Source organism: Falco biarmicus, chromosome 3 (genome assembly GCF_023638135.1).
Source record: "Falco biarmicus isolate bFalBia1 chromosome 3, bFalBia1.pri, whole genome shotgun sequence".
NCBI classification, from domain to species: domain Eukaryota; kingdom Metazoa; phylum Chordata; class Aves; order Falconiformes; family Falconidae; genus Falco; species Falco biarmicus.
This window is the reverse complement of record NC_079290.1, coordinates 42,446,862-42,470,339: the sequence shown is the minus strand read 5'-3', so window position 1 is coordinate 42,470,339 and position 23,478 is coordinate 42,446,862. Positions and strand designations below refer to the sequence as shown.

Here is a 23,478-nt window from a genome sequence, read left to right as displayed (position 1 = left end):
CTTCATTGGAATTTGTTTAGTGATCATTACTTGAGAAAATTTAGGGTTAATTTGTGTAGGCAGCTAAAGTCAGGGTAATTAAATCTGTGTTAGAAATTCCCTACCTTGGATCTGGTAACTCACATTCTCAGTTTCATGTCACTGTAACTGCTGGTTATTATTTGAACTTCCGTGTGAATAGTTTAAAATTGTTGGTCAAGATTAAAAAAAAAATAAAAAAAATATTTAAATGCATAGAATTTATACAGAATATTTAATAACTTTGGCTACACAATCTGGACACCAGAACTCTTAGAAACAGTCTCATATTTTTCTTTCTGCATAACTTGAGTAAATGTAATGTTGTAGTGACACGACGTTAGTTGTATCATTTTTTCCACAGCAGAAGTAATACTGATTTGCCTTTTACAGATAGTGCAAGAGCTACAGTGCCTTGTTCCAAAAGCTGTCAGAGTAGAGCATCTGCTAGTGGACACTGGATAGCCTGAGTTTTAATTTTTCTGCTAACATGGGCTTGACTGTCTGCAGCTTCATCATGTCTGTTATCCTGTGGTTTGTATGTTATGTTAGTTGCATGCACTAGTGAAACCAGTGGAAGACAGTTGAGTGGTCGTTTCCAGAGGCTTCAAACTGTGGAATGCTCATCAGGCCAAAGCTCCATTGAAAATAAGGCTTTGATATCTTGAATGGGATTTTGTTGTGTAAAAGTGATGTTAACTTAAAGGGGTTCCCTAATGTTCATACTGCTGTGATGGCAGTTAAAGGACTTCTCAAGACCTCTTTTTTTAAAGAAGGCCAACAAAGCAAAAATCATTGAGGGTGTGATCCAAGGAAAGATGTACATTTAGTTACAAGCCAAATGCTAAAATTTCAGTGAAGAAATTCCAGGATTTGTTAGTGGCATTTTTACATTGGAACACTAGCTGGGTATAGTATGTTTCTCAATATGGTGATCCAGAAACCCCACATACTAAGCAAGAACTCACCCACAACACTAAATGCCAAACCACTAAGCAATGTCTGAAACATCAGCCAAATCTAGAGTGTCAAGCTGGAGTTGAAAGCAGGTGTTGCTGTGCAGTGTTTCAAGAAATAACAATTGCCTGTTTTCTCCTCAAATGTGGCTAGAACTGAAGCAGTTCTCCACAGTGTCAAAGGACTGTGTCTGTATTTTATCTAAAGGCTGTTTAATACTAGCCGCTGGACTGTCAAATCATGCTCCCTTTCATGTCACCGCCTGATTTATCTATCTGCCTGTCTATCTATCTTACTGTGCAGTAGCACAGGTGTGGGAAGCAGCTTAGAAAGTTTCTTTCCACTGATAGAGCATAGCCTTGAGTTTAAGACAGTATCCTGTGTGGTGAGAGCTGTGGGTTTGAATTTCCTCAGACTGACGGTAGCCTTGTGTTGTATTTAGGTTCCAGTATCCTGAATGAGAACCAGAGCTCATATGCAGCTAGCAGGTATTGCCCTCACTGTATTTGTGAGGGGTCTAGTATTGGTCACGCATTAAGCATGGTCAGAGAACAGCAACTCCAGCAGACCCCTCAGGAATCTCAGGTGCCAGTCTGTCTAGTCTTCATTGGGTTTTGCAGGGTCTGAAAGACTTGTTGATGGAACAGTTCTGTGATTTTCATAGGAATCTCTTGTAGATCCTGTTATCTTCGAGTCTAGCACCTGAGTTACTAATCTTAACAACCGTTTACATCCCAAGACTCAATGACATGGACAGATGATCCCATAGTGGCCTTAGAAAACCAATTTTCTAAATTCTTTTTTTATGTCATTACATCTTTAAAAGTGAAATGCCAACATGGTAAATGTAATTTTGTAAATCTTGAAAAATTAGAATCTTTTATGCTGAACAGATCTCTGACTATCTATATTAATCCAATCCTATTCAGAAACGTGAAAGCCAATCACGTTATCACCTCTCTCTTCCTGTAGCCAAGGCTACATGCCACGACTTTGTATGCCACAGAGGTATGGACTTTGTTCATGTTAACCTAATGTTCATTGGTACTTCCCACCTGCAGTCTCATGTAGTCCAACGGTGCCTATTCACAGTTGATACTTTAGTTATACTTCATAGCGTTTTGCCCCAGGTATTTGCATGTTAAAGCACATGCTATTTGCATGTGAAAGCACCATCCAAAGCCTTAATCAAGAAGGGAGACCCTATTTATTCAGGTTGTTTGGTGGGGTATTTTTTTGTTTGTTTGGTTTTTTTAGTGCACTCTCTCCACTCTAGAAGATTGAGGTCTGCTGTCTTTCTAAAAAGCACTGGTCAAGGCTTGTGTCTTGAATTTAAAATGTGGTCTAAAGAGATGGTCACAGAATCCCTCTTCTATTCACTTGCTCAGAGACTGTGAGATCCTATTTTCAGTATCCTGTTCAGCCTGCAGGGGTTAGACTCACATCTGTCACCTCCTTGCAGGTGAGGATCAGGTGAGGCTGTAGCATAGCTATTCAGGCAAGCTGCCTTGGAAAAGTACTCACATTGTGGTCACTTTCTCATGATTACCTTTGAGCCTGAAGTTTTTGGATAAAATACACATGTCCTTTAGGTGCATCAGATCACAAAGGTTCACTTATCATTTATGTACCTGGAATATTTTCAAGTCAAACTGGTGGTATCAATACTACAGAGATTGTCAAGATACAATTTTAGTTAGGGATAACTTCCATAACTCTCAGTTTAGATACTGAAATCTTTTACTGGCCCATAGTGTTCCTAGTACAGTCACACATAACCCCACCATCCTTGAAATTGTTATTTGAACTCTGGTAATAAAAGCTTACCGTCTTTTGTAATAAGCCATACTTAAAAAAAAAAAAATTCCATTAGATTAAAATCATCCATTAGATTGTGCTCATACTTCAGAAGTCGATGTATTGTAAGGGACTCATATAAGGGACTCATTAAAGAAAGTGGATATTTAAGTGGACAGAAACATTATTTCTAATTCTAAATTTTTGGCCAGTGTACAATTCTAGTATCTTTGTTGAATGGGTAATTTGAAAACTGTTTGTACAGTAAAACTATGGAAGTGATAGGATTTGAACTTCAGTCCAAGGCCTGAATTAGGTGAAAGCCTCAAAATGGCCCAGAAGCCCTGATGTGGTAGGCTGAAATCTGTCCTGTGGACATTCCAATAAAACTAGAATTTCCAGAACTGCAGATTACTTAATTACTGGAAATCTCTGCATGTATATGTATACATACATACCTATGAGAGATCACTGGCAGGATTCGATGTTTTAAACTTAGGTCTGTGACCTTGGAGTATAGGTTTTTTTACTTGCACTTCCAATCTTTGCATTTATGTTAATAGGCTTATGCTAAATACATTATTGCTGGTTTGGTTTTGTGTTGTTTTGTTGTCTGCTTCATTCATGTGTGAGATCAGCCTCGGAAGTCTTCTTCATAGCTGCTGGTAGACAAACCTGTGGATAAATGAGCATTTGGTGGCTGATATGCTGAAACCAGCGAGCAGGCAAAGTGTGACTTGAGTGAAGGATCTAGGATTTGGAAACATATGTCTACAGCTCACCTGAGAGTCCTCAGTGAGCTTTTCTTCTCTCCAGCTGCGTGGGTGATGCATGGGTGACTGCTGAGCAGTTACCAGTGGGAAATTCCTTTTAGCAGTATGCGCTGTTAAATGACTCGCAGTGACTTCTTCCAGCAGTTGCTCTTTGGAAGAGCTCTGCTACTTGCTGGTGTTCTGCGTTGGGTGCCATGGTTTTGCATGCAGTCAGTAGCTTTGAAAATTGAAGTGTCAAAAAACTCCAACCATCCACGTTGTAAAAAAAAAAAAAAAAAATAATAATTTTTAATGTCAACTGTTGACATGTATATGTCATATTACCATTTTGTATCCACTCCAATACTGCTATCCACAGGGGAAGTTGTCAGAGTACAATATTAGGCCTTTTAATGTGACTCTCACTGCCAGTTTTTGTTACACAACTTAGGAAAGTTTGACAGGATTTTGAAAGGATGAAATAAAAAGTGGAGAAAAATTATGTATTTCATTTTGAATGTCAATATTTCATGTATATGAAGAGTCATTTTGGTTTTGCGCTTGTTTTTGCTGGGGTAGAGTTAATTTTCTTCACAGTAGCCAGTATGGGGCTATGTGTTGGATTTGTGCTGGAAGCAGTGTTGATCACGCGGGGATGTTTCAGCTGTCGCTGAGCAGCGCTTACACAGTCGAGGCCTTTTCTGCCCCTCACCCCCCACCACCAGCGAGCAGGCTGGGGGGGCACAAGAAGCTGGGAGGGGACACAGCCAGGACAGCTGTCCCCAACTGACCGAAGGTGTGTCCCATACCATGTGGTGTCATGCTCAGCATATGGAGCTGGGGGAAGAAGGAGGAAGGGGGGAGCATTTGGAGTGACAGCATTTGTCTTCCCAAGTAACCATGACCTGGGATGGAGCTCGGCTTTCCCGGGATGGCTGAGCACCTGCCTGCCGGTGGGAAGTGGTGAATGGATTCCTTGCTTTGCTTTGCTTGCACGTGTTGCTTTTGCTTTACCTATTAAACTGTCTTTATCTCAATGTACGAGTTTTCTCACTTTTCCTCTTCTGATTCTCTGCCTCATCCCAGTGGGGGGAGTGGGTGAGTGGCTGTGAGGCTGAAGTTAAACCATCACAGTGATACAAATTTGACTGGCTCACATGGAAAATTCGTGGACGATGTGTATTTCTGACTTCTAAGATACACAAGCTTCTAAGCCTGTAATGTCAGATTTATGTTATTGTAATTTTACAGCAAGTACATGTCTTTTACAAACAGAAGGAATTATGCATTTATGTTTTAGGTAGATTTTGCATTGCATATTATGAATACATTAATGAATATATGAATTACAATGTACTTCAGTTGTCCAGTTATTACAATTATAATGTATGTGTTCTGTTGAATGTATGCTAAACACAGGAATTTTTTTCTTGTTTACATATATACTCATAATAATAAAAAATAATTGAATATACTCAGTATTTTCAGCTATACATATTTTGTCCCCATATGTCTGTATTTTTTCTGCATGAGACCAGAAATCCTGTTCCTAGAAGGAATTCAAGTTACTGTATTTAAGCCCTATTTTTACATTATCTATGTTAGATTGCTTTGAAATATTTCACTGACCTTTTTCTGAGTTAGCCTGATACTTTCATATTAGTAAGATTCAATGCTGTGAAATTCAGCAGTGTTGAAACTCTTGTGTTAGAAAATAATCTTTACTTACACTTTGAATTTATTTGGGGTGTGGCTGAGCCCTGAGGTTTTTCAAAGCTTTTTCTCTTCCAATTGCTTGTGCTCTTAGCAGTGTTTTAGCATCTGACCTAAACTAGAAGTTTGTGGGAATAATTGAAGGCAGTGACTCTCTGGTGCAAGCATATTACATTCATGCTACCACTAGGTACATTGCAGTTACCTACAAAAATGTAGTCTTACTATTCACTTGAATATGCTTTACGTGTGCAATAGAAGAGTACTAGTTAGCCATGTGAAATAGGGGAGAGAGGAACATAGCACCAGGGTGTCAAACTTGTGGCTTTGAAGAGTTTGCTATAAAAATTGATTTGACAAGGCTTTCTTTGAGGCCTTGCCACTGTTGCTGTAATGAACCCCAGTGCACAGCTTTGTATCTACCAGTGAAGTAATTGGGGGGATTAGGGGAAGTTGCTTCTGTACTATAGCCGGGACGATTCTTTCCTGGTTGTAACATGGTTTCAGGCAGTGAGTAGGACAGGTGTGCACCTTGCTCCTGCATTTAAGTAGGGCTAGGACTTTAACTAGCTTTGCACGGAATCATCACTTGTTGCCCAACTCCAGATTTAGGTCCTTCTGTCTTCTGTTGGAAAAATTAAGAGTAACTGTATGGAAGTCTGGGATTTTAAGTAGTAAGAAATTGGGACTCTTAATTCCTAGACCAAATTTATCAATGTCCTACTACTGGTATTGTGCTTTTAGATATTATAATATGGCTGTAAGGGGGGGGGGGGGGGGGAGAAAAGGAAAGTATAAAATGTCTTGCATAGTAAGTTTCTTTAATCACTGACAAATCAATCAGTTTAATTGCCCTAAACTGTGAGGACAGGAACTAGAAAAAAACATGAGAAATGATAAACATGCAACAGTTATTTCTGATAAGTTTTTACTCTGGTAATATATCAGTAGTATATCTAATGTGTGGCCTAATTTGGAAACATGTATTTACATTTTTTAACTTTACTGGGATAAGTGTTCGGGGGTGGGAGGTGTGTGGTGGTGGTGGTGAAAGAGCATCTGACAGGTGTGGTTAGTTGCTGAACACATTTTGAAAATGTGTATTGTCCAGGTTTTCCATGGGTCACAATTGAAAGGATTTCCATCAATCTTCATTTGCATAGTTAGATTCTAAAAAAGACTTTTTTTTTTTTTTTTTTTTTTGGTGAGGGGGGTGGGGGGTGGGGTGGGGTGGGGTGTGTAGGCTCCTGGAAGGAAGGAAATGCTTGCAATTCTGCAGCACAGAGCAGTAATCTACTTCATCGAGGCATTTTAAGCATGCACCTGGCTTTATAATTATTTACTTCTCATGCATAAAAAACACTTAAGCTTAAGTGCTTTGCTGAGTCAATCCCTTAATACACCAATTGTGGTTTTTTTCATGTACAGCCTTCTTCTGATTGCCACTCATAAACCCTTAATAACCATTATTATAGAGTGGTACTAGTGGTACTGTACTGAGTCGGGGTGGGATGGAGTTGGTTTTCTTCACAGCAGCCCATATGGTGCTGTGTTTCTCATTTGTACTAAAACAATGTTGATACACCAGTCTTTTGGCCATTGCTTGGCGCTGCACAGGGTCAAGGCCTTCTCTGTTCCTCACTCTGCCTCCTAGCAAGCAGGCTGGGGCTGGGCAGCTGTGAGGGGACACAGCTGGGACAACTGACCCAACATAAGAAAAAAGATATTCCTTACCATATAATGTCATGCTTGGCAATAAAAGCTGGGGGATAAATTTTTGAAAGTAGCTGTTGCTTGGGGGCTTGCAGTGGGAGGTGATGAGTGAGTGCCTCAGCATCACTTTCGTTGGCTGGTTGGTTGTTTTCCCTTTGGTTATTAAACTGTCTTTATCTTGAACCATGAGTTTTGCTTGGTTTTGCTCTTTCCATCCTCTCCCTGACTTCTCAGGGGGTGGGAGTGAGTGAACAGCTGGTGGGTGCTTAGCTGCTGTCTGTGGTCGACCCGCCAGAGGTAGACACAAAAATACCTACTGCTTTTGTTCCTAGTATCACCCTCCTTCAGAAAAAAAGAAGTTTGTGCCAGGTAAGTAGAAGATAAGTCAGTGAAGTTTGAACTGGAAATATGATGCGATTATTTGAACAGTTGCAGTAATGAATCATTGAACACAGAGGAACAAGCGGCTTCACCTTAGACCTTGAAATTGGAGAAAGATTACTTCAGCTGATAGAGAAAAATCAGCTCTAGCCTGTTGAGTTAGCATTTAGGGAAGGCAGTGATGTGCAGTCAGTGTTCGTTTATGAATGTAATTTAAGGAAATCAGTCCAGGTTGTAACAGTCTTTCCTAGCCTTTATCTATTAGTATTTCTTTCGATTTAAATCCTACTGACCTTTTAGAAAACTAGTAGTTTCCATTTTCTCTTCATTGAACTGTGAAGTGCCTTGCCTTCAGGGTAGAATTTCCACTGGTTGATAGAGTGGGTGGAAACTGAGGACGATTTCTGAATTACACTTTAGGGAAACCTTACAGTGTTTCTGCTATAACGTGAACTACCCTTGTTTGATAAACCCTTGCTGAGTTCAGATAATGATGTATTAGGCATAATTCCGCAAGTGTGAGATTGGTACGCAGAGATACAGGATTGCTGAAAGAAGTGTTAGCAATTGTAGAAGTCTTTGTGATTTGAAAACCATGGGAGAAAACATAACTGTTGACATGCTTGGCATATCTGAGAGCATGTCTTTAACCTTTTGTTCTTTTACTGAGAAGTAGTTAATGTTTTAGAGTAACCTACTATCGGCGACCCCCCTTTTGACAGCATTCTTGTCTGAAATGATAGAATGGGAGAGAGAAAATCTTTCAATAATAAAGCCAAAGAGCAAAAGTGTTTGAAGCTATTTTGTGAATGCAGAAGTGGTATAATACATTTGGGACAATGATATTTGAAATATCAAGAATAAGATAAATAAAAAAAAAAACCTCAAAGGATACGTAAGTGAAAAAATACAGCAAGAGGTTCAGATAGATATTGCATGTTATGATGTGCATGGTGGAGTTTGATAAACTGTTGTGAGCTCTCTCAGTGAAACTTTGCAGTTGTCCATCAGACATCATCTGTGCAAAAGCTTTTTTTTTTTCTGGATCGCTAAGTAAGATCAATGATACACGTTTTATCAATTATTATATAGATGAGTTGGATTTATATCAGATAGGGCTAGTTCATCCAACTTGGGAACTGATTATGGGATTTGCAAAGGGTTTGTAGTGGGAAGAATATGTTGTTTCCATTCTGCTCTCCAGAGTCTCGCTAAACATGGTTGGTAACATAGCCCCTAAAATTGGTCTTCTGTTATTGAATTGGTACCGATATTTAACAGATGAACATTTAAAGGAGGACTGTTAGCTATTTTATGATTTTCAGACTCACTCTTATTATTCTCATTGTATGACTCAAAAGTTTACCACTTTTGTGTATCAGCATTATCACCCTGATTTGAGATGTGAAAAAAAGCAGTTTGAGGCTTTCTGAAAATGTTACCTGCGCCGCTACTTCCATAGTGTAGATTTTGTTACCAGTGCCACCTTTAGGGGAATTTTGTTTGCACCATACCATAGTATCAGGGCCATCATACCAGCTTTGTACTTTCTCTTTTAGTTGTATGTCCAGACTAATGTCTTTGCAGGCTGTGTTTGACACTGTGTACTGCAGTTTGTGATGCTAAATTTAGCGGCACAGCTAGCTGAAGAGGCAGGAGTAAGCAGTGTTGAGGCTTTGAAGAAAGAAAGAGTTGGCTGAAAGTTTTTCATTCAGTTTCAGGTAAAAGCCTGAGTATTTTCACAAACAAGCTGAATAGGACTACTGATCCTATAGAGGTTTGCTCTCAACTGTTTTTCTACCTTGGTTAGTTTGAAACAACTAGTAAGGTATAGGCATGCATATTGTTTTTATGTGGAAATTTGCTTTGTGTTGAATAATTGTTTTCATAGGGAGACACGGCGATAATTTCATGAATGCTTAAAATATGTTGAAGTCAATTTTGATTATAGCCTGGTGTGTTTCTTTTTTAATTCTAAATGGCTCAAGAAGATTTAAAGCCGAGCTATTTTCCAAAAGAAGGATGCTGGTATTTTTCCTTAACTTCCATAGAAAATAATCTTTTGTGGTAGAAGCAGTGGTGTTTACCTTTCTGGTCTCATTTAAGAATTGCAAACTTCTGTTTTAGCCGGTAAGAATAATGTCGAAATACATCATTTATTTATTTATTTATTTCCTTGCTTTATTACTGCAGAAATCAAAAAGGAATTCTAAAGAAAAATAATGTGTCGATCACTAAAAAATGTATTGAACTTACTTTCCTTCCACAGGTTTTCACCCAACTTTTTATCTTCTTTGTGCTCTTTACAGCCTGTACGAAGTGATTAGCAAACCTAGATTTAGGTGTCTGCCCGTTTTCTGTGTCCAGGCTCCATTGTAGTCAATGGATATATAGCCAATACAGTCAGTGGAGCCTGGAGAGCAATTCTTCCTAAGTGGACACACGCCAGCTAGTTAGCTGGGAGCTCTGTAGACTCCCTTGGCCTCTTCATTGACAAGATCACCGTTGACGTTGATGTGAAGCCTGCTGTATTGAATTGTCTTAATTTGGAACTGTATCACATCAAAACCTTGTAGTTTAAGCTAAGCCACCTAGTCTCTTGGTCAGGAGAGACAGACAGGTATCTGAGGGCAACATGCTCTACCTAATTTAAACATCCAATTTAAATCATGAAATGAGAACATAATACAGCCAAAACCTGTGCACACTCTGCCATAGTTAAAAACAAAACCTGGGGTTGTTGTGTAGTTACTGTTATCAATTATAGGGCAAGACAGAATGTCTCTTAATTAACTTAATAACCTGATAGGTACGTTTAGACATAGCTAATTAGAGCTTTCTTGTAATTGGGCCTATGATTAATAGACTGTGAACACTGTTTCATCTGTATTAAATGCATGGACAGTCACAAGGAACTTAAAATTTGTGCCTGCATTGAATAACTAATAGAGGACTTCAGGACAGCACAATAGTGAAAGATTATTCTCTTTATAAAGAATTTATATATTTACTAGTTTAGACCTGGTTTTTTTTTCAATGTATTTTAGAGCCTTATCAATATGTGTGTGAATCTCTACATTGGAAACACCCACAGATCAACTTTTGCAAGTTTCTTTTAAAACAGTCTGTCTTACATATTTTAATAAAACTAATGAATGTAAAAGCATACAAAGATGCTGTTACAGAAGAAAGTAGAAGTGACTGGTATCATTTCTGGTTTGCACAGTGCAAGGTTAAATCCTTGGAGGAGTTAACTGCCAGTTTTTCTGGAGCTTATATCACCTTTCAGCCTGTTCTTTTTTATTCTAGTCAGGGCAGAACCTAATTTGGGGCAATAGAGTGTGGAAGCTGCAGAAACGACTGTATTCAGCCTAGTGCTCTAGTTTGTAGTAATCGTGGAAGTTCCTTTTCACCCTTTTTTGTGCTGCAGTGCCTCTCCTGGGTGCACAGGGAATTAATTAGCTACTGGCGTCTGAACGGGCTTCTTCACTTGTTAGGCAGCTGGAGGGTAGACACTGAAGGGAGTCCCACTGACAGAAGAGACAAAAAGGCATGCAGTGAAAGGAAGACATAGCAGTGTAAAGAAGGTAGGAGGAGGGAGGTTGTGGGTAGTGAACAGCTCACCTGGCAGCATGGAGACCCAATCTGCCATGACTTCATTTGTTGTTACAAGGCATACTGTACACAGAAGAACATGCTATAAAGGTAGACAAAACTTTTTATGTTTCTGATTTGAATTAGGTGAAATCAAGAACAAGTAGAAAACTTAGAAATTTGAGATAAAAAGGCAAAAAATATCGTTAATATTTTTAAGAGCAATGTCAGTGTCTTGCATTCCTGTTTTCATGCATACTTGAAACTAATCGGTTGAATTTCTTATCAATAAATGAATCTCAATTTCAATGATCTTGTGCCATTTTTATTCTGCTGTTAGTGCAGAGGCAGCTTCATTGAGACTAGTTGGTCTTTTTCCTTTTCTTTTTCCTGTGAAACCTTGCCTCCTTAGCACATTGTGAGACAGATCAGACTGCTGCTAACCAGAAAGGCATTTTATTTTTGTAACTTGTCATACACTTTAGTTTTTCTTATCTAATACCTTCACTTTTGTCATCTATTTTTGAAACTTACCAAACTTGTAAGAGTGTATTTAGAGTACCATGCAGTATGCTAATCCTGCTATCTATTAAGATGTCATCCAAACAACAGATGACAGCATCAAATAAACTTTGGGTAATTTCATCAGAAGTTTAAGACAGTTTTACTAGGCAATGGTGCTGAGAATACCCCTAATAGACATCCCTAATCTTTAATGTCTCTTTGCCTTCAGTGAAGCATATGTTTTTACTTAAAAAATGAGCTGGATGCTTACTAAGTACAGTTAGTGCCTGTGATTTGTTGGGTTTTTTTTTTGTTTGTCTTGCCCCTCTCAACCCTCCACCCCGTGGCATAGCTAGGCAGCCGTACACAGGCAGGTAACATATTTCCTTGTAATTGCCAGTTGGCCGGGGGTGACAAGAGACTCAAAGGAAACACGGGCTTGAAGAGCATGGGTTGGGGGCTGAGTGGATGGGGTTAGGTCCCTTGATGGATGGGTTGGCAGAATTTGGTAGGAGGGCAAAGGCAGTGAGGGTCATGGAGTTGTGATACTACTTCTGAGATTTCTGACAGCCTGTGTGGCAGGAAGATATGAAAGGAGATAACTCCTGCAGGTGAATGTGGATTTACACAGAGCAGATATCTGAAGCTACTATCACTGCTGTTGTTATTGCTGGTTTGAGTGGTGTTCTTTTCACATTCTGCAGAGTTCAGGAACCCAGCTGCAGTAAGTTGGAGACCACATTGACACCTTGCTTGGAGTAGCTTGAGAAGCAAATCCCCAAGAGATTCTTTGCCCCCCTTTTACAGCAGAATGCTCATAGTGAAAAGCTATGTCTTCCTTAAGTGGCAGCCTTCATAATTTGAGTCACCTTTGTGTTGACTTGAAGTTGTATTTACTTTCAATGACATCTCTGAAAGTGCCCAAGGCAGATCAGTTTGAGGTTTATTACACAAATAAGTAGTATTTTTTTGAACTGCATACTATTTTCAGTTTATGAGGATTCCAGCGATGTTATTTCTTTTTTACTTTAGGTGTACAGGATTGGTACAACTTATTTGTTACTCCAGATAGATAACAGTAGCCTCTATCTACAGTTTTTTTAACTTCTCTAATTGTTGTCACAGACTAGAACTGATGATTATGCTTTGGGACAGCACAGATGTCTGTATCGCTCAGGTCTTATGTGAACAGTAGATAAAAAAGTGGTCCTTTTGAATAGGAATTAATTTCATATCACCTTGGAATATCACTTTTTTTTTTTTTACTGTGTAAATATGTTCTTTAGTTTTATTGGTGCATCTCAGAATAAAGTAAAGAATCCCATAATTTGTTTTATTTTATTAGGTCTGTTTCTGTGAAGATAATTTCTTCCTGTGATAAGCAAGTCAGTGATGACAGTGATCAAGTAGCATTTGTCTTACACTGACACATAGGCATTCTAAAATTTTTCATCTCCACATTACGTTTTTGATGCTACATTAATTTTGTAATGTATTATTAATAGATTATCACCCATGCATGTTTTTTTAAAATTAATAGTGTCAATGCACCTATCTCAGTTCTCATCATCTTGTTTTTATTAATCTAAGACAGAAAAATATTTTCAAATCATGATTCAGATAAATTATTTAAATTACAAGTCAGATATTACACTTTTCCTTCGGTAATAGAATCCTCTGCAGTGGAATTCCTTCATTTGTTGTGGTCCATTACAAGCACAAGATTACATCTTTCCACTTGTCACTAATTCTGCATTTTGGCAGGGAAAAAAAGAAAAGTTTTCTGTTAAGAGTGTTGCCAAGCAACTAAAATATGAATTACTCCAATTTCTGGATTTTTTCTTACATGATATATATCAGAGTGTTTCTCTTACTTGGCAAGAGACAGTTTAAATGAAGTTACTTGCTGCTCAGAAGAGGTGCTTGTTCTGAATGGTTAAATGAACAGTATTCAGATTGTTTTGGGTAAACTTGAGCAGGTAGCAGGGATTGGGTTGTTCAGGGTAAATTCCAGTGGATGGGTGATGTTGTACAGGCTAAGAGCACTCAGACATAAACACTTCATAGGGCAAAGCTAGCAGTACTTTGAGGAGATGGGTGTTTCCAGCTGTTTTCTTCAAAGCTGAAAACAGGCTTCTCCTTTATAAATGCTCCTTTACTTTTGGTAAATACAAGATTAGTTTAGATGCAATATCCCACTAATTTTTTGTTTTGTTTTAATTTTCTAAAGGAGTTGATGACCAAGCTGATAACAGAGACACCTGACCAGCCCATCCCATTTCTAATTGATCATCTTCAGTCCAAACAGGGAAACCGCAGTCAGCTTCAGAGAACGTTGTCTGGCTCTGCTGCCCTTTGGGCAGAGAGTGAAACATCAGGTATGTTCTGTATGCTGGAAAGGGCTAGTCTCCAGTATAATCTTCCCATACTTTTGTTCATGATTTCCTGGATGCACGTATACCTACTGAACAGGTACTACTATGTGATTTTGAGCATGCGCGATAAATCCTGTTTGTCCAATAGATACTGAATTTAATACATATTGTTGGCTGTCAGCTCAGCCTGGTCATGTCAGTATGGATCAGAGTTACAGGGTGGAAACAATCCCAGTCTCACTGAGAAAGGAGGTGCATATAAAGATCCCTTGATTCCCCTGCTGTCCTTTTTGCTTTCCCTCTCTCTTTGCTTTGTTTTCCTTTTCTCTCCCATGGTGTTTTTGTGTCTGAAATTAGCCTTTATTGAGGTATTTTCTTTAATAATACACACTTTTAAATACTCATCATTCCAACACTTACTACTTTATGAATTCCAGTGTGAATAATTTATGATTGTAGATGTTCAGAAACATAAAAAAAATTCTGAAATATTTGCTCTGATTCTAAAGTAGAAATTTTAGCTTTGATGTTGTGGTACAAGCTATTATTAGAATGCTGGTTTTGTATTTAAAAATGCACTAATGATATGTTTCAGACTATAATAGGTAGTCAAAATGTTAGTTGCCTGACAAATCAGATTTTTGTTTGTGTAAAATTTTAAGCATAGGCAGTCAAACATGTAAGACAATAAATGGAGCTTAAGGACTTTTTCATAATTAGAATAAGATATGGTTTTAATGAAAAACATAGTAATAAATTTCTAAATTTTGATGTTTAGGAAATGGAAGAAATACATGAAATTTAGCAAAAAATCAGAAATAGCAGAACAAAAAGAGCGGACCCTGGTTTAGATTGATAGGTCTCATTTTTTCTGGATTAATTGTTTATTAAGTGTTTGAAAAATGACCCTACAAATGTTGTAACTGCCTGATTCGATTCTTTTAACAGAAAATAAAGGAACAAGGAGAGATTTTAGAAGTTACGATAAACCTTGGCAGGTAAATGCAAAAAAGCCTAAAAAGTCAAAGAGCGACCTTGCCGTGTCCAACATTTCTCCACCGTCACCGGAGTCCAAGTCATGTAAGAAAGCTTCACTACATTATTAATTCGTGCATACCTCCAAACCCAGAGTATATTTTTCTGTTGAATTAGGGTTAAAATAAAATACAAACTATGAGCAGTTGAAATGGCTGAATATATATGTTAGATGAGTTTGGTTCTTGCTTTACTTTCACTTGAGTTACGAATATTTAATAATACCCTATGTTGTCATCAATAGATAGAATAGAATTCTAGGTAGATGAGAAAAAGAGAAGAATATCTGGGTATCATGCACAATTTTATGCTCACATACCAATTATGATTTGATGTTTTAGTTTGCATTGCCATTTTGCATGTGTAAAATCTGTTCTGCTGTTACTGGTCCTAGTAACGGATTGTTTGCAGTGGGTCAGGCAAGGCAAAACTATAAATTATAACTAGATACTATTCAAGATACAGGGGCCATGGCAGCAGAACAGGTGTACTGCTCTGAGAGTTGTTGAAGGAATCTTAAAAGTACACTGAAAGAAAAGGCAGAATAGAAATAGAGTGACTGAAGGGAATATTGTCAATGACCCGTAAAATAGAAGTAGTAAAAATAGAGGCAGCAAGCCTTAGTGAAATATAGTGCTTCCTGTGTACTGGCCATTGAAGAGACTTAAACTTGATTTTGAATAGATTTTTTTACGCTAGTAAATATATCTACAATATACATACATACGTATGTATAGGTACACACAGACACACAAGTGTGTATACAAGATTTTTTCTCCAAAATGATTTGCAAATTCTTCTGTTTACTGTTGCAGCTTTTTGAAATTTTTGTAAAGGCAAGTCTTTTTAATAACTTGGAGTGTGATTAGGTGGACCAGATGAGAACAGAGATGTAGTATGCTGCAATGGAAGGCTTGCTGTTTTTCCTCTAAAAGTGAGATGGGGTAGTTCAGACTTCAGTGTAGTCAAATCTCCCAGTGGCCTCAGTAGGTCATAATGTTGCACAGCAATGGGCCAAGGGTGTTGTGAGCTGTTCCTGTCACCATGCTGTGTTATTCTCCCTTGCATTTCAGACTCTGTCATATGCATCAAGTAACTTCCATGCCATCTCTTAAAGACCCAGAGTTCTCAGTCTTTATCCCAGGTAGTGGAGTGACATCTTTTCACTCCCTTAATTTGTGTGCCTACACCAAGTTTCATGCTTGCTCGTCCTTAGGTGGTCCCAGGAGAGGGACAAAGAGGAGGCTGGGCACTCTAAACTTCCAGGTCACGTGTCGAGCAAGGAAGTAATTTATACATCCATAATAAGACTGGACTCAAGGATCTGTCCTTGTGGACTGAAGGGCATCTAATAATGCTTTTCAGTTGGAAAGGCTTACTCTCAAGCTATCCATGTTCCTAAGCTGCAGTGTGAGAGTGTAGCTTTACCCACAACAGAAGAAGATAGTCTTAGAGTGTGCTTAAGGCAATTGGATGTACATAAATACATGCCACTACCTGGGATTTGTTCTGAGAGAGGAGACTAATGTCATTGCAAGGTCACTCTATCATCACTGGAAGGTCATGATGATTGTGGGAGGTTCCTGATGACTAGAAAAAGGCAAACATCACATTGATTTTGAGGAAGGGCAAGAAGACTTTGGGGACTGCAAGCTGATCAGCCTAACCTCACTCTCTGGGAAGATTATTCAGCAAATGTTCCTGGAAGGTGATCCCAGCCGCAGGAAGGAGGAAAATGTGATTGGGAACAGCAAGCATGGATTTATGAGATCATATGTGCCTGATTAAATCAACCTGATTTCCCCCTTAGATGAAATAACTGGCCTTGAAATCAAAGAAAGAGCAGTGGACATTGAATACCTTGACTTTAGCAAAATGTTTGTCAGTCTCCCATAGTATCCTTATAACTCAGTGACATATGGACTGGGTAAGTGGACAACAAGAGTGTGGGAAGTTGGCTTGACTGTTGGATTCAAGGGTTTGTGACTGGGCATGCAAAGTTCAGTTGGAAAGCCGATCACTAGCAGCAAGCAGCATTTTTCTGGGACTGGTACTGAGACCAACACCATTCAAAAAGTCTTTCTTAATGTCCTGGATTATGAGGTAGAATGTTATTTTAGGTTTGCAGCTGAGACCAAATTGTGGGAAGTGGTTGGTATTCTGGGTAGCAGGGTTGCTGTTCAGAGGGACCACAACAGGCTTGAGGAATGGGCTGAGAGGAACCTCATGACCTTCAACACAGGCAAATGCAAAATCCTACATCTTGGATGGAATAATCCTGAGCAATAGTATGAACTGGGGTGTAAATGGCTAGAAAATAACTTTGCAAAAAGACCTGGGGTGCTAATGGACAAGAACTTGAATATGAACCAGCTGTGGCTGTGTGTTTTGCAGTGCTGAAGGTGAGCTGCGTGCTAGGCTGCATCGGCAAGAGTATAGGCAGCAGTATGTATTTTGCACTTTTGAGATGACATCTGGAGTACGTCCTGATAGGCTATGGTGTACCGAGCAGGTTCAGTGGAGGTCCACCAAGATGATGAAAGGGCTGGAGCACATGATGGACAGGGAAAAGCTGAAGGATATTGGTTTGTTTATCCTGAAGGAATGAAAGCTAAGGGGAGATTTCTCTGTTGCCACCGACTGTTACACTGGAGGGTGGTAGAGAAGACATAGCCAGATTCTTCTGGAAGGTGTGTAGTGAAAGGACAAGAGGCAACAAAAATTGTACTGCAAGGGTGGTCAAACACTAGAACAGGTTTTCCAGGGAGGCTGCTGAATCTCCATCCTGGGAGGTAACTCAAAACTCAATTGGATAGTCTGAGCAGCCTGCCCTCATTGGACCAGTTTTGAGCAGCTGGTTGGACTAGAAGACTTTCAGAGGTCCTTTCCATCCTAATTATCCCCTGATTCCATGCTTTCCTGTTCACGCCCTTTCCTATTTTGTTGTCCCTAATACTGTTTTAAACCTTGATTTCTGCTATTATTTTCATGACTTACTCATCCCTGCAAATACTTCTCTCTGCAACTTTTTCAAAATACTTTGTGTGTTTGAACTATATTTTTAATTGCTATCACAGAGGCTGGTTTCAGTCATATGCCTTTTTGCCATATCTTGCTTCTCTTATTTTCTGCCAACAACCAAATCAGTAATGACTTTTTTTTGACCTTTTTTTTGCTGGGTTTATGCCAAAATCAGTGAGTACTGTATGTCCCTTCAACTACTTGGATCAGCAGAAAGCAAACATGTTCAGAAGCCATTTATTATTCTGTCCATATGTGCACAGTGTATTCCATTTTTTTTGTGCCTTCAGCTTGTATGTCAAAACATCTTTGGGTGTCACTGTACATTTTTTCTAAAGCCTCTCCAAAGAGGTAGTAAGGACTCACCTGAGAAACAAAATGTTTTAGGCCTGCTGAGGCCTAAAGATTTACTCTCAGATTTGTGTTTAAAGCAAACAAACCTAACAACCTAAAAAGCCCCCCAAAACTGCCAAAACAAACCCAAAATTGAATAGAGTCCATCAGCTGTAATATGTTCTGTTGCAGAGCTTTTGTCTTACGACTGTCTTGTTCAAATGACCCTGAACTTGTAAGTTTATTCAGAACTGAGAATTGTAATTTGATGGGAATCTTTGGAAACATCAGGAGAATTGATTTATTGAATTAGGAAATACTTTTTTCCTTCAGCAGAGCTGATGTTCACTGCATGCTATTCCTGCACAGATTTATCTTCCTTAGGCATTCAACTTTTTTACTGGAAAGATTTCTCCAGTCCCTCCCTCCTGCCTGTTACAATCTTGGTTGCACCTGAAACAAACACAAAAACAAGAAACCCTGGTATCTAAATGATCTGACCACTTGTTTGATGTGTGCAAAACCAGAATTAAGCGGAAGCTGCTGCTGTTGTCTGGCAAGGAAGAGAATTGGAGTTGGGGCTCCTAGTGTGTGTGTGTGCGTATGTGTGTTTGTGTGTATATATATAAATATATTTAATGAATATTTTAAATTACCACATTCTGTATTTGAAGAAAAACAAGTTTCAAAGTTTCTAAATAGTTTGTGAAACAGACCCAGTCATCTCCTTTTAAGCCAAGTAAGTTGACCTCTTCACCACCTCCATATTAAATCAGATCACAGATCATCCTTCCACTCTGCTTCAGTTCACCATTCTCACCATATCCCACTTAAAATTACAATGTTGTCTACTTTTGATGGCCCTTGGTCAGTCTAGGACTGTAGGCCATCATTCTCTTAGCCTTTTAATGTCTGGGTACTGCATAAACCAGTTTGGCTGTATTATCAAAGAACTCTAATCTGAATGCTATTGCAGGGTTTAAGTACATGAGTAATTTTATGCTCAATAACAACAGGCATTTTTGTTCTTTGAGATGTAAGATGGTCATACAATGTATTAATGAAATATGTAGGATTTATTGAGCAACTGGTCTGACTGTCTGCAAATCATGTCTTGAAAAGACATGTATATGTAGATAAAAACAATACAGATCTTGTACCATCATCCAGTTGGAAATAAAGGTCTGCTGATTTGTGACAGAATTCATAACACATCTGCAAATGAATCTGATGTGCATTTGTTGGGCGGACATGCTGCCAGAAAATCACAAATACTGGAAAGCATGTCTTTACAGTCTTCTAAGATGAGATGGGGAAATCTCTGCTCTATAAAGGAAAACATAAATATTTCTATACAAATGCTATGATGTAGATGTAATAAATCTTCTGAACTGTAGGCACATAATTTCAAGAGAAAGTGTTCTATAAATTTCTCAAATAACGGAGATGAGGTTGAGGCAGGTAATGTGATGAGGGATTTAAGATTACTGATACGATGATTTTGAGGAATGAGTGAGTGTAATAAAGAGGAAAGTCAGAATATTATGAAAGGATTTTACTAAGTGTGTAGTGATACATGCATGGAAATGATACATGATGGAGCTCATACATACAGAATAATGTCATGTATTTCAAAAGATCTCAAGAAAGGGTCATATGTTCCTTATATATTTCTGCATGCTTCACACAAAGCCATCCATTTGAAAGTGCCCAGTGCTTGTTGATCCTATAGTTGGGAGGATACAAGTTTCTATTTTAAAAACATGTGTAAGCAAGCAGAAAATGAACTTTGAAAGGACAGACACATGCCACGTGATGTAATGAAGTAGATTTGACTTTTAGTATCTGTTCATTAGTTGGAAGAGTAGGTCAGTAAGAACTATGTCCTCTCTAGAAGTAATAACAATTTCAGTCATTTCTGTTTAACTTTGTCCTCAGTTTTCATTCAACAGAATGAGCCAAACCCATTGTTGAAACAAAATCTATCGCAACACAGAAATGTTCCATGACAGTATGTCTGTATTAATAGTTTTTCACTGAAATACAAAATGGTTCACTGAAACACAGACTGTAATACACCAGCATGCAGAGCGAATTTCCACCTATTTTTGACTGGTTTCCTGCCATCCGTCTAGTGAGATGCAGTCCAAGCCGCTTGTGTTTGTGGGACATTTCTCTGAAACTAGGGACCAGACCGTTGTCTCTTGAGAAAATTTCTCTTCTTTCCAAGGATAGAGCCTTGATACATAGATTTTCCTGATGCAGGTTGGTCCATATACTCAGCAGTTGCTGATCCTGGAAGCTCCACAGCTGTTGAGTAGAACTTATATTCGTTCATTCAGCTTCTGTCCCATAAGAAATTTTATTTCAAGATTGTATGCTTTCTCAAAAATTCTGTCCTTTGGTGTTTTGAAAATTGTGGTTAGTTTCAAATTAACATGATATCTAATTCCAATGTGGGAAATTTCTGCAACCTGGAAACTCTAAGGTTTGGTCACCTTTGTACATGGCTTTACTATATTAAATTATTGCCTGTTTGTATTTTGATGGTACTGTGAGTTTTCTGTGGTGTGGTAAGTTCAGTATCTGGAAAGAAAAGTCTGTCAAACTGCTAATAGCCAGAGCGATGCTGCACAGTATAGTGTTGGTACACTGAAGGGAGAAGATGAGATGGCTGAAAAAGCAGGCAGTAAAGGAGCCTGTGATCTCAATATAAAACAAAGGTGAGCAATAATAGAGAGACCTCATTGCAGAATTTATTTTCTAGTTTACTAACGGTTTGTATTTACAATTAGTAAAAGTTGAGGAAAAAATACTAGGTGGAACTTTTTTTTTTCTGTAAATAAGAAAAAGGATGACAAATACTGAAGTTGTGCTATATAATGTAAGTTAATTATGCTGGGGTCTATGAATGGAGGCAATACTTGGTCACACAAAAATTTAGATAACTTCTAATGAACATAGTGGTTCCTAAAGTGGGGAATTGGAAATTAAATGATTGCCATTTGAAAGTATCAACAAAAATTAAAAGCTGCCATTTGAGTAGAGGCTAGACATACCCTAATACCTTAAGGCCTGTATGTATTTGCTAGGAATCACCACAGCTCATTATTTCCATTGTCCTCAGAAGGAAATACATGACTTGTCTTTTGAACACAAAGCAGAACCGGACTCTTGACACACCAACTTGCCCCTCTCTTCCCTTCTCCTTACTGAGGCTTCCAGTGTCTCTTTCCTCCTACTCTGATCTCTGTAGGTCTTTTTCAATGTCTCCTTTGTCTTCTGTCTTCAAGAATGTGTAATTGAAGTCTAACGTATTAACTTCCCTAATAGTTACCCGTGTTCCTGGGTGAGTGTTACAGATCAGAATATACTCTGTGTTGTTAGGCTGTGTAGATGTCTAGTTTGAAGATGGCTTGGTTTATGTCTACAGGAGATGGAATCATGTTCTCTGTGACATATTGACTTAAACATACCGTTCTCCAATTTCTTTATCTGGAAGAGATGGCTATTGCCTTCAACTTTTCCTTTTGGAATTGATCAAAAATGGAGGAGAGTCTATATTCACACAGAAGGCAGTGAGCAATAAGGGAAATTTCAATAGCAACAGTTATTTAACACATTTTGTAATAGCTACCAGAAATTGAAGTCAGAGCATAATTTCCCCATACCATCATAAATGCACTCTGAGATTCCAAATGATCATAAGGTACTACTTTTTTTTGCATGATCTGTAGGAGTCTGCAAGCTTCTTTCTTAGCATGTAATGGAAATGAAGTTTGTAAGCATAAATTAGTTGACAGCTGTCAAAATAGTAAATAAAAATTTCAAAGCTGGCCAGGATATATTGGATGTTATAGGCTTTGTTTTTGAAGTTATTTTTAAGTGAGTAGTTAGCAACCATTGAAAAATGCAACTGGTTCTTTCTATTGCGAATGTGGAGTAGGCATCGTTGTACTCACAACAGCACAGTAATGCTGTGTTCGGAGTCATCCCAACGATTGTATTTGGTGTGGAAGGCAGCAGATCACTTACCTCAGAACAATGGCAAAAAGAACATGTTAAATTGCAGTTCCAGTGACAGCATCATTTTGTTTTCATTTCTACAAAATGTTCAAGTTGGTTAATGCAGGTCTGTGCATTGTGGGATCCTACATATCTCAGAAATTCCTTCTGTTCTTCCCTGCCGTTGTAGGTAAAATTAGCTCAGCAGTTAAGAAAACTGTTAATATAAAATTAAACCAAAGGTTTTGGTAATAGATAATGACTGTAAGCTCAGGAGTATGCTTGCCGAAGATAGTTTAAGTGTCAGAATAAAGATGATAGGGTGGGACATATTTTGTTTCACTGTTTTTATGAACTGTGTAATATACATTTTATGATTTTTTTTAAAAAAAACATATATACATGTTGTTTTAATACTTCTTTTTTAGAAAAAAAGCCAAAAGTACCAGTTACTCATTTTCATTTTGACATTTTTCCTTACTGGCCCCTAGGACACACAATTATATTTTGATACAAATTAAGTAACTTCATATGCAATATTTTTATTACATTTTTCATTATTGCATTATTTTTAATATTTAAATTGTTAATGTTAATAATTCCTTTTGCCAATTAATTCTGTTGCAAGAATCATCCCAAGTATGCATTTGTTCATAGCTGTTCTCATTTTTACTTCACATTGATGAAAGAAAGTATTTCCAGCTGTTAAAACAGAATAGTTAAGTAATTTCCACTCAAGGTACTTGAGCTTGTAAACTCACTGTGCAGCTTTTTTTCTGCTGTAGAAGCCTGAATGACCAAATCTAAACTTCATCTATATATCTGTGTATATTTAGTGCCAAGGTCAATAGAACATCCTAAATGGGATTGGAGGACAAAACCGGAGAACCATGATTTTGATGAACTAAATCATATTCTTCAAGAGAGCAAAAAACTTGGAAAAGCCCTTGAGAATCTGTCTCGCAGTAAGTTGATTGATTTTAGTTTTTTAATGTAACCATGCAGCCTGAACTGTAATTTGAAGTATATATCAACAAGGTGGTCTTCTATTCAATTAAGACCAAGTTCATTGACAGCAGCAGTTACATTCCAGTTGATGAGATAATTTAGCAGCTCTCCTGCTGACAGAAACTACTTCCTTTGCACCTCTTTTTTTGTTACATTGGTTTTCTGCCAGTTTAGTGAGCTGAATTAGCTCATAAAGACGTCGACACAAGAGGCTGGTTTAATGAAAATGGTGGGAACATGCAGCAGTGAAACTGCTCCTTTGGGTGGTAGCA

The 23,478-nt window shown here is 38.2% G+C and overlaps 1 protein-coding gene across 2 annotated transcripts in view; it reads left to right on the top strand.

The window, feature by feature from the left end:
- Positions 1-23,478, top strand: part of C3H8orf34 (chromosome 3 C8orf34 homolog) — a 167,723-nt gene that overhangs the window by 18,596 nt on the left and 125,649 nt on the right. For both annotated transcript variants that reach the window (XM_056333302.1, XM_056333303.1), the window contains exons 2-4: positions 13,660-13,807; positions 14,753-14,884; positions 23,035-23,163. In XM_056333302.1, the coding sequence (XP_056189277.1) occupies positions 13,660-13,807; positions 14,753-14,884; positions 23,035-23,163 (409 nt within the window). The remainder of the gene's footprint in view (positions 1-13,659; positions 13,808-14,752; positions 14,885-23,034; positions 23,164-23,478) is intronic.